Source organism: Lynx canadensis, chromosome E2 (assembly GCF_007474595.2).
Source record: "Lynx canadensis isolate LIC74 chromosome E2, mLynCan4.pri.v2, whole genome shotgun sequence".
Classification (NCBI taxonomy): Eukaryota; Metazoa; Chordata; class Mammalia; order Carnivora; family Felidae; genus Lynx; species Lynx canadensis.
In genome coordinates this window covers 39,152,341-39,164,671 of record NC_044317.1, presented here as the reverse complement: position 1 = coordinate 39,164,671, position 12,331 = coordinate 39,152,341, and the positions used below count along the sequence as shown (strand labels likewise).

Below are 12,331 nucleotides of genomic sequence, written 5' to 3'. Positions count from 1 at the left end.
CAAAAAATATTTGAAAAAGTGATCAACGGTTAGCAAATATGAATGGCTAGCAAATATGAAAAAGACAATCAGTACCAAGTGGTGATGAGGATGTGCAACAGCTAGAACTTTCACCTGCTGCTGACAAGGAACGAAAATTGGTATCACCACTTTAGAAAACAAGCATTATAAGTAGAACTGAAGACCAATACCCCACTAGAAAGTTCAGGGCAAAAACTGTACAAACAACCGAAATTGTTGACCTGAAAAATTAAGAGAGTCCATGAAGATTCTAATATCAAATTTGTAACATCTTTCACAACGCCTAGCACACAAAGTTTATTTTATATATAATAATACAACCCCACAATCCCATTATCGCACCCTTTCTTCACACATGAGAAACGGATGGTTATAATTTAAGATCAGTACGATTCTCAAAATGCATTCCAATGGCTTCTCGTCTCACAAAATAAAAACCAAAATCCTTACAACTCACCTGGACTCATTCTGAGCTGACTGCCCCTGACTAGAAACTCCTCTCCAAAATACCCTCCCTTACCAAAACTTTCTTCTTCTATCTAGCCTTACCTATCACAAACCATCTGACATTTTAAATGGGCCTCTTCCATGCCTAGAATGTAATCTACGTGAAAGCAAGGACATTATTTTGTTTCTTACTAGGTCCTCAGCAGAAGATGGCATATAGTAGGTACTTGTCTGCCATGTGGAGGATATATGCCTGGCATGTAGAAGTGCTCAGTATTTGTTGAAAAAATATATGCTTGGATTCTGGGCGTGGAGAGAACAGCTGTTGTATGAGGTACATGACTGACAGTTTCTTAAACTATTGCAGTTCAGTTTATCATAAGAAATATGAAAACCCTCATTAAGTTAAATTAGTTGTTCCACTTTATGAAGAATTGAGATATTTAGTGTTAATGCATTTAATAACCCAGGTTTTATATCAGGAAAGAATAAATTATTCCAAACTCCAATTGACAATTATATGAGCCACTCAGCAGTAATTATAGCAAAATAATAAATATTATTCTCATCAATTTTCCAAAGTTACTATTCTCCAGCAAATAAACCTACGAAAATAATATTATATACCACTTTTTCACATTACAATAAAATCTCAGTAATTATGCTAATAAAAGATAATAAGATCTGGAAATATAAAATGCAGATATTGTGGAAATATCACCTTAGCAAAGAAACCAAAATTTCAACATAATGCAATTCTAAGACAGAACCAGATTTAAGAAGATCTGAGTATGAGGAAAGTTCCCTACAAAAACAGCCCACTACAGTCCTGAATCAGAACTTTTATGGCATAGGTCAGTCTAGAGAAGCTCCTAAGTAGCTCACATTTTTCCACCAAATATTTTACTAACATTGGTAAAAAAAAAAAAAAAAAAAAAAAAGAAAAAAAAAAAAAAAAAAAAAAAAAAAAAAAAAAAAAAAAAAAAAAAAAAAAAAAAAAAAAAAAAAAAAAGAAAAAAAAAAAAAAAAAGAAAAGAAAAAAAAAAGATGAGCGAAGTTCTTTCTTGTCCCTGTAATCTTTTGACAGAGAATTAAGACTAAAACCTCCAAGGAAAAATGAAAAAAGGAAATCAACTGGGAATAGATGTTGAATAAATTATATCTATCAACTCTGAAATAACCAGGAAATAAACCATATGAACCGGTGTTCAAACAAGCCAAGAGTTACTTTTCAGGCCCAGAAAAGTATTCAGCAGTTAAAGATACAACATCCTAGTTTTCATTACAATTAAAGTAAGTTTTATCAACAGCCTTTATTCAAAGAGCTAAAATCTCAACCAATTTCACTCACTTTTAGTAAAATATGAAATTGTTTTTAAAACATTTAATGGTGTTTTCCTATATAAACTGTGAATACTTACATATAAACATAACTATAACCACACTATTCATACTGCTCTATAATCTTTAATGCCTGCATAAAAGCTCATCATACGTATCATGATTTATTTAATCAATCTCCTAATGTTGGATTTTTAGTTTTTTCATTATTATAAACAAAGCTGCAGGGGACCTTTCTGTATGCATCTTTTTTGGCTAAATCAAAGTTTTAACAGGTTTTAACTTTAAAAAAATGTTTTTGGGGGGCCTGGCCGGCTCAGTCAGCTAAGCGTCCAACTTCGGCTCAGATCATGATCTCAGTTTGTGGGTTCCAACCCTTCGTCAGGCTCTGTGCCAACAGTTCAGAGCCTGGATCATGCTTTGGATTCTGTCTCCCTCTCTTTGCACCCCCCCACCCCCGAGCCCTGCTTGCATTCTGTTTCTCTCTCCCAAAAATAGATTTTTTTTAATTTTTAAATGTTTTTGGAAGTGTTTCAGCATTGATGCTATAAATGAAAACAATGTTAAAATATTTGATCCTGTCCATTTATTACAGATGTTGTCATTTACTGGGGCTTATTTACGCATCCCCCACCTTTGTTTTTTTTCCTTAGTCACTAATTTTGTCATTGTTACTCAGTGTTCCAAAGTATAAATGAGGGGAAAACAGAGAGAGAGTTACACTTCTCAGCTGAATTTAAAAATAAGTTGGGGGCAGCTGAGTGGCTCAATCAGTTAAAAACGACCAACTTCTGCTCAGGTCATGATCTCAGGGTTCATGGGTTCAAAGCCCCACATTGGGCTCTGTGCTGACAGCTCAGTCTGGAGCCTGCTTCGGATTCTGTGAGTCCGTCACACTCTGCCCCTTCCCCACTCGTGCTCGCTCGCTCTCTCAAAAATTAACATTAAAAAAAATTTTTAATTAAAAAAAAAAAACCTGACGAGCAACACTTAAGCCATATTACCTAACAGTCTTCTCAACCAAAGCTCCCAGTGAAAATAAGGCCCAAAACCTAAAGTATCCTTGTATGTAATGAATTAATTTCTCTCCTCTGCATCTAGAGCCTACTAGCTAGGTACCAAAAACAAAAAAAAAATCAAGTCATTTTCTTCAGGTGTTAATTCTCTGTCACACTGGGAAAACCACTGCAAAAACCCAAGTACTAAAGCACATTTAACTTGATTTATATTAAAAAAAAAAAAAAAGTACTAAGTGCCACACAAATATAAAGCTACAATGACATTCTTCCCTTTTTCATTCCAAGAATGTCAAAACACTTCTATTTTACTGAGTTAGCTGGGTTGGTCTTAAAGCCTAAATAAAGTCCCTCACAAAATAACTGAATATTTACTATATACGGTTTTCCTATACTAAACTATAATTGAAGTATAGCTATCTAACTAGGATATTTTGTGGCATTATGGGTCTACTGTTCACTGAAGCAAGTCCTGTAAAATACTGTGTAGTCTATTTACAGAAGGGCTTTATCAACTGGGAATTTTACACACGCATGACACACATGCACATGCTTACTTTAACTGCCAAAACATTAACATAATACAGAAAAGTAATTTGGTAACATAGTCAATATCTACTGAAAATAGTTATTTAGATTCCTACAGGCCTGTAACTGAAAAGACAGTTTTCAAATATAACTAGATACTATACCAGAAAGCTGTTCAGAGCACCCCAAAATGTATCCTTTGTATTTCAGCCACACTAACATTAGAATAAAACTAAGGATCTCTCTTTTACAATGACAAATGGAAGGAAACATATCAAGTGAGCATTATGCATGTGTTATACTATGAAAGAGTAATTCCTCTATAGACCAGACTAAAGGCAATGGGAACACCATCTTCTGAGGGTCTGTTTCAAATTTCCTAAAAAAGCAAAAAATGGAAATAATTTTGCCAAAAATGAACAAATTAATTTCAAGAAGGGCTGTCTTTTCTTCTTTTTCTCTTCAAAAAGGAAAAATTATGATCTATTAACGTCTTATAATTTAAATAACACAATACTTGTTGGATTTAAAAAAAAAAAAGCCAAGTTTAAAACCCAGCAGTTGTACATGACATTAGAAGAAAATGGCCCTATGGGGCGCCTGGGTGGCTCAGTCAGTTGAGCGTCCGACTTCAGCCCAGGTCATGATCTCACGTCTGTGAGTTGGGCTCTGTGCCTTGTTGGGTGTTGGGCTCCGTGTTGGGCTCTGTGCTGACGGCTCAGAGCCTGGAGCCTGCTTCAGATTCTGTGTCTCCCTCTCTCTCTCTCTGCCCCTCCCCCAATCGTGCTCGCTCGCTCTCTCTCTCTCTCTCTCAAAAATAAATAAAAATGTTAAAAAAAAAAAAAAAGAAAGAAAATGGCCCTCAGAAAAGGAAATTCAATGTATAAAATAATTTAGAACCAGAACAAAGTAGGAAAGATCCCCACAGTTCATCCTAACAGGTGGTTTCCAAGCAAACCAGGATTTTTTTTTGGTTCTGTGAAAAGCCCCTCATCTAGATGAACTGAGTATATTTGCATACCTATGCAAGTAGTTATTTTTATACAGGAATGTTCAACAGAAAAAGTTAGGGATTCCCATTGTTTACACTTTTGAAACAACTTCCTAACCCTTTTAGCCATGATACTCTCAAGAAGACATTAGACATTTTAAGTAAATATTGCTTTTCAAAGTAAGAATTTCAAACTTTCTGGAGACACCGACCCCTGAAATGCTACAAAATCCAAAGGAAAAAATACTCAAATTAAACAACACCGTATTTCTTAAATCGGGCATACTTCTTCATATACAATCCCACTAGGAAATGCAAAATTTTCTTCCCTACACTGGCAGATTAAAACTTATTATACGATTAAAGTTAAAATTTAATAAAATTGCGTTCCACTTTGACCAACACTAAACAACCAAGTTGTTTATCACTGCGTGCAACCTGATAAAGAGCAACAATGTGTATATTTTAGCAACGATTTTGAAGAAGATACTAAGGTGAGCCCTCCATTGACCGCGTACCCCAAACCAAAAAATTCCCACGCACTGCTGTCTATATTAGGTCTAAAAACTCACTTTGATACGCAATTTAAAGGGATAGTCACCTCCCTCTTTCCCATCCCTTCCCTCCCCTTGAAGGTCAAAGGGCTCCAGACAAAAGACAACAAAAGCACGTGACAAAAGTTTCTCCAACACTTTCTCTCTCCAAGCCTGGAGGCTGTGCCTTCCCGGTACCGCGTCAGGATCGAGCTGGGCCCGGGACCAGAGGGCTGCGGCCCACAGCGGGAAGGAGGGGGCCGCCGGGGCGAGCGGGGGAGGCGGACCCCGAGGAGGGCCCCAGCCCCAGATTGGGGGGGCCGGGCGCCGAGGATGTGCCGGGGAGCGGGCGCCTCCCGAGACCACCGCCGGAAGCGCGGGGCCCGGAGCGCGGCCTGTTACCTTTTCCTGCTCCTCTCGGAGCCGCGCCACCTCCGGGGCGCGCAGCGGCGCCGCGGCCGAGGACGAGGCCGAGGCCGAGGCGTGGGACCCGGGGTCGGCCGGGGCCTCCATGGTGGAGGCGCCGGGACCTCAGCGGGGCGAACGAGTCCTAAACAAATGTTTATGGAGGCGGCGTGGCCGGCGGCTGCCCAGCACCCGCGTGCTCGCCCTCATGCACTGCGTGCCCCTCGCTGAGGAGGCCGCGCCTGTCTTCTCCGCTGCCGCGGCGGCCGCTGCTCGCGTCCCGGCTGCCCGCGGCCGCATTTCACACGCGCATGCCGCCCGCCGCCGCCGCCGCCGCGGGCTCGAAGCAGCAGGCGGGCCGGTGAGAGCCGGAGGCGCCTGTCCGGTGGCCGGGCCGAGACAGGCGTCCTGTGGCGGCCGCGCCTCCTCCGCGCCTCCCCCGTAGGCTCCGCCCCTCGCTCCGCCCCGCGCGGCACGCCGGGAAGCGCGAGCGGAGCCCCCGCCCCTGGCCCCACCCCCTAGTGGGTCACGTGGTGCAGGAGCGACGCGGCTGAGGCGGGCTTACCCCGCGAGGTTTGTGCTGCATTGTAGCCTCTGGAAGCTTTCATTCTATCCGGGATCCACGCTGAGTGAGTGCTCCTGGAGGTGAGCCTTGTGTCCCCTTCGTCTTCCAGTCGTTTAGCGCTGCATCTGGCGGTGGAAGCTTAATTCAAGAACCAAAGCTGCTTTGTAAGAACATAATTTAATTTTAGCAAGTTCAACTCTTTCCTGTGCCTGTTTAATGAATTAAAATATGCAATTATGTTTTGCGTGTGTATTAATTACTGTGCTTATATTAATATAGTGCTATGTTTGGACTATTTAAGAGATTTTTTCAAGGATAACTTAGCCCACACTTTTTCTCTTATTTCAGAACTATGCTCTGTTTCTCCTACAGCCTCTGGACACAGTAGGCACCCAATTAATGCTTCCTAGCCGGAACTGGCCATGCCCTAAGCACCACCTCTGCTCCAGTTCTTAACAGTAGCGATGGATCCTGTTTGTTTAGCGTTGTACAGATGGGAATAGGCTGAGGGGTATCTGCCGTTTACACCTTTGTATGCCTTCTTGCAGTTTCTCTTCCCTTTCTCTTGGCCAGCTCTCCAGTCCAGATACACCCTTTTTCCATTTGCTTCAAAGAAAGACGCAAGGAAAACTTGGGCAAATGGTATATGTTAATTCCTCTTTTCCTCACTGCATATTCAACGTCAACACCTCTGAAAGAGGCAGAATCAGAATGTTTCTCATACCACCTCCTCTATCTCCACCATCATCTCTCTATCCTCACCTACCTCAGTAGCTTCTTCTCTGGCCTCCCTGCTTCCACTCTTGCCCCTGTAATGGACTTTGTCAGCTGCCCTTTGTCTATCTCCCCTCCTTCACATGCATGGTCTACCCTAGCCCACATAGTTCCTGTGCCTTTGGGAAGCTGACCCACCCCAGCTCCAGTCTAAAGGCATGATGCATTTCCCTGTAAATAGTTGATTCCAGAAAGGGCATGTGATACTTCACAAACAGAGTTCCTGAAGGCTTCTGAAAAAGTTCTCCCTCCTTCTTTGGAAGTGTTTCCATAAAAAAAAAAAAAAAATCTATCCATCCCTTGGTGGGGAAGTACAGGGCATATGGCCCTGTGTATTTCAGCTCTAGTAAAACCACCCGGACACCTCTTAACCTCACAATGAAGTTGAGTCTGTGGTCAGCAGAGCCAAGAGACAGAACTTGAGTTCTTGACTATATCACAGCACTGGACTCAGGGCTGAATCAGCCAGCTCTGAAGTCTACATTACCTCTGCACTTCTGGTTAAAGAGGCCAGTAAATTTTCTGACGGATTAAGGCAGTTTGCATCATATTTTATGTCACCAGCAGCCAAAGATTCTGATTCATGTACCCCCAATCTATTTTCAGCTCAGCAGCCTGAAGGAGCTTTTAAAAATAACCAGATCATATCACTCTCCCTGCTTGAGCCCTCCATGAATTCTCACTGCAACTAAAATAAAATCCAGATGTCCTGCTAAAATTCTGTATTATATCTGACCCACCTTTCTAACTGCCTTGCAAGCCCCCTTGCCACTCATACCAACCATAATGGTTTCGCTCTTCTCCTGCCTTGGGGTCTTGGCACTGGCTGATCTTGCTGCCTGCAATACTTCTGCTGGATCGTTGCATGGTCTACTCCTTTGCATCACTCAGGCCTCGATTCAAATAAAAAAGCTTCCCTGATATCCTGTCTGTAGAAGACCCTCCCCTCTCCTCCAAGCATCCTCCAGCACCTCACTTTTTAAATTTTCTTCATAGCACTTATCCCTTTTTAGGATTACCAATTTTATCTGCTTCTATACTAGTTACCATCTCTTCACAGTAGAACACCAGCTCCATGAGAACAGGGACTTGGTTGACATTCCATGAACATTTGCTGATTCCTTCACTCAGTCCTAAGAGCTCTCAGAAGTAACAGCAGAAGAACTTGAACTGTAAAACCCAGACAGACCCAAGCTGTGGTCCCAACTCTGCCACTTGCCTGCTGACAAGTCTTAGGCAAGACCCTTAACCTGCTGAGTTTCATTCTCCTGTACAACAAGTCTCAGAGCTATACCTGCCTCAGGGTTGGCTTGAAGAATGATGGTGATCACAAGTATAAAAGCTGACAGTGAAAACTTCCTCTATCCATCTAAAATCCTTCAAATTATAATCACTCATCCAGGTGAACATCAGCCACCCCAAAACACCTTCAATAAAACAAAGTTAAGTTTCAGCAAAAATTATTGACCCCCTTCCATGTACCAGGCCCTCCCTTGTGCATGAGAAGCAAGAGGTGATCAAGGCAGGGACCAGAACTGTCTGTGGATCTTGGAGTCAACGGAGGGCCAAAGACCTTAGATGAGGTTCTTTTAATTCTATAGGAGGTTCATCCTTAACCCCAAGGTCAAAAAATCATCCCTTCCATGAAGTTCCCCTGGTACTTCATCTGCTTATCCTTAGGGTTGTCACTGATCACTCGAATCCTTGTCGTATATGGTTTTTCTGTACACTTCAGCCTCCCCTCCAAGGAAAGGGATGAAATCATCTTTAAGTCTGAAAAATACATAGCACAAGCATGGCAGTTGCTACAGTTGTTGCCATCTCTCAGATGCCAGTAATAGAAACTCAAAGTGAGTTATGGAAAAAAACAAAAATTTTAAAAGGAGGGATTCAGAAGGGCATGAGGCAAAATGGTGGAGTGAAGGCCCTAGGGATCCGTCCCTTCATCAAAACAACTGTCAGAGCCACTGGGTGGCTCAGTCGGTTGAGTGTCCAACTCATGGTTTCACCTCAGTCTTGATCTCATGGTTCGTGAGTTCAAGCCCCAAGAGGGGCTCAGCGATGGCGCTGACATCGCAGGGCCTCCTTAGGATCCTCTCTCTTCCTCTCTTTCTGCCCCTCCCCTTCTCTCTCTCCCTCTCTCTTTCTCTCAAAATAAATAAATAACCCTAAAAACCAAACAAATAAAAACAACTGTCAGTTGGAAACGGAAACACTCACAGAGTCAACAATATTGAAACTCTGGAACTTGAACTTTAAAAAACCAGGAGAGTGCATGATAAAGGAAAAGGTCACCAACTGTTGGTAGGGGTGGGGAGGGGTGAGAACCAGCTGCCATGCCCCATTCCTCAGCCCGCACCCCACCATGCAGCTGTGGGATTAGCAGCCACCATTCCTGGAGTGGTTGGCTGATGCCAGTGTGAGCAGTAAGGTCCTTGTCCTCCAGAACATTTCGGTCAGTCTACCAGCTCCCTGAGAGACAGGTGGAGACTGGCCTTCTAGAACTGCAGCAATTTCCCCTGACAGCATCTATTGGAAGATTTAAAGGGACAGACTTTTTTTTTTTTTTTTTTTTTTTAAGAAAATCTTCAAGTCACTGGCTGGCTGTAGAGATAACAGAATAAAAACTTCAATGACCACACGTTCCAAGGAATACACTTTGAAAAATAGTTTGGAAAAATCACTAGAGAGATGACAGCAAACTTCAACAAGCAAAAATCAGCAATCCCTGAGGAGCAGGAAAATCGGATTTCCAGAGTTCACATACTAATACTCAAAATGTCCAGTCCTCAACAAACAATACAAAATATACCAAAAAACAAGTATGTAAAGCCAATTCACAGAAAAAAAATAGTAATAATTAGAAGCCATCCTTAAGGAAGCCCAGACATTGGAAATATTAGTCAAAGACATTAAATCAACTATCTTAAATATGCTTAATAAGCTGAAGGAAATCATAGACAAAGAACTAAAGGAAACCACACAAAAAAATTTACGAACAAATAGGGAATGGCAATAAAGAGATCAAAATTATGAAAAGGAACAAAATAGAAACCCTAGAGCTGAAAAATACAATAAATAAAAAATAAAATAATAAATTCACTACAGGAGCCAAAAGGATTTGAGCTGGCAGAAGAAATATCAAAAAACCTTGAATAAAAGGCACTCAAAATTATTCAGTCAGGTAAAGAAAGAAAAAAAAAAAGGAGATATGAACCGAGCCTATGAGCCTGGGGGACACCACTGAGCATACCAACGGTATGCACAAGAGGAGTTCCAGGAGGAGACAGAAAGGGACAAAAAATTTTTGAAAAAATAATGGCTGAAAACTTCCTAAATTTGATGAAAGATTTGAATACACACATCCAAGAGGCCTAAGGAACTTCAAGCAAGATAAACTCAAAGAGATGTGTAGAACTGAGACACATTATAATCAAATTGTCAAAACACACAAAAAAACAATCTTAGAAGCAACAAGTGACAAGTAACTTGTCACATACAAGGAATCCTCAACAAGATTAACAGCTGATTTCTAATCCGAAATCACGTAGGCCATGGCACATGGGTGGCTCAGTTGGTTGGGATCAGGTCATGATCCCAGAGTCATGGGACTGAGGCCTGCATCAGGCTCTACACTGAGCATGGAGCTTGCTTAAGATTGTCTCTCTCTCCCTCCGTCCCTCTCCCTGCTCATAGTCTCGCTCTTTACTGAAACAAAAAAATAAAAACAAAAAAAGCACCTCCTGTTTAAAAAAAGAAAAAAGAAATCGTGGAGGCCAAAGGGCATATTCAGTTCCGAAAGGAAAAAACAACCTCTCAACGAAGATTTCTTTCTTAGATGAACTATCAAGAATGAAGGAGAAATTAAAACATTTCCAGATAAATAATAACTGAAGGGGTTCATTACTAGTAGACTTGCTTCACAAGAATTGCTAAAGTGAGTCTATTGGACTGAAATGAGAGAACATCAGACAAGAACTCAAAGTCATATGAGAAATAGAGAACACTGATAAAAGTAGTGACTAAGAAAAAATTTTTTTTTGATAAAAATAAAAAAAAAGTAGTGACTACGCAGGTAAATATAAAAACCAGTATTACCACAGGTTTGGTTTGTAATTCCTCTATTTTCAACTACAATTTAAAAGGCAAATGTATAAAACAGTAATTACAAATCTACGTTAAGGGGCACACGATGTATAGGAATGTGATCTGGGACAATAACAATATAAAGGGAGAAGGACAAAACTGTATAGAAGCGCAGTGTTTGTATACTATTGAAACTAAATTGGTATTATTCAAACTAGGATGTTATAAGTTCAAAATGTGAATTATAGTTCACAAGGGAACTACTACTACAATAACTGAAATATATACATACAAGGAAAAAAGGGAATCAAAGCGATACACTATAAAATAATCTAATAAATAAAAAATGTAGGAATTGAACAAAAAAAGGTACACACACAAAAATGGCAGAACTAAGTCCTTCTTCACCAACAATTTCTTTAAATGTAAATGGATTAAACGGTCCAATTAAAACAAAGATTGGTAGAATGGATTTTTTAAATGATTGATCTATATGCTGTTTACAAGAAATTCACTTTAGATTGAAAGACACAAAAGAATTGAAAGTAAAAGAATGGTGATACGGGCTGAACTGTCACCCCTTCAAATTCACACATAGAGGTCCTAACCCCTAGTACCTCAGAATGTGACTATGTCTGCAGATAGGGCTTTGAAAGGTGAATATGTTAAAATGAACACATTAAAAGGGCCATTTGAGTGGGCCCTAATCCAATCTGGCTGGTGTCCTTATAAGAAGGGGATATTTAGAAGAGAGCTTGGTGGCTCAGTTGGTTAAGCATCTGACTTGAGCTCAAATCATGACCTTCTGGTTGGTGAGTTACAGACAGGTGTCGGCTCTGTGCTGACAGTGTGGAACCTGCTTCAGATTCTCTGTCTCTCTCTCTCTCTCTCTCTTTCTGCCCCTCCCCTCCCTCTCAAAACTAAACATTAAAAAAACAGCAGGGAATATGTAGAGACACAAGGGACACGTGCACACACGGGGATGACCATGTGAAGGGGTAGCAAGGAGGGCAGCCGTTTGCTAGCCAAGAGAGGGGCCTCAGTGTTAACCAACCTAGTCACACCTTGATCTTGGACTTATATCCTCCAAACTATGAAAAATAAATGTCTGCTGTTTAAGTCACCAAGCCTATGGTATTTGTGTTATGGTGGCCCTAGCAACCTAATATATCAATAACCTAACTGTATACCCGAGGAACTAGAAGAAAAGCAAGCAACCCAAAGCTAGCATAAGGAAGAAATAACAAAGATACATGAGGGAGAAACAGAGAATAAAAACAACAGAGGAAATTAATGAAACCAAAATTTATTCTCAGATAAATATCGATGAAATTGACAAACCTTTACTAGATTAAGAAAAAGAGAGACTCAAATTTTCAAAACCAGAAATTAAAATAGGATACTACTAGCTACTTTACAGAAATACTATGAACAATTATATGCACAAATTGATAAGTCTACATGAAATGGGAAAATTCCTAGAAAAATACAAACAAACTAACTCAAGGAAAAAATAGAAAATTATAAAAGGCCATTAACAAGTAAGGAGAATGAATCATTAATCCTACCAACAAAGAAAAATACAGAACAAATGGTTTCAAAGGTGAATTCTACAAAACATTTA

General features: G+C 40.6%; 1 protein-coding gene across 1 annotated transcript in view; it reads right to left on the bottom strand.

The window, feature by feature from the left end:
• Nucleotides 1–5,675, bottom strand: part of URI1 (URI1 prefoldin like chaperone) — a 79,293-nt gene extending 73,618 nt beyond the window's left edge. Inside the window, 1 exon segment of the mRNA XM_030297315.1 lies at nt 5,280–5,675. Within this exon segment, the coding sequence (XP_030153175.1) occupies nt 5,280–5,390 (111 nt within the window). The 5' untranslated portion in view covers nt 5,391–5,675.
• Between the last annotated feature and the right edge of the window lie 6,656 nt (nt 5,676–12,331).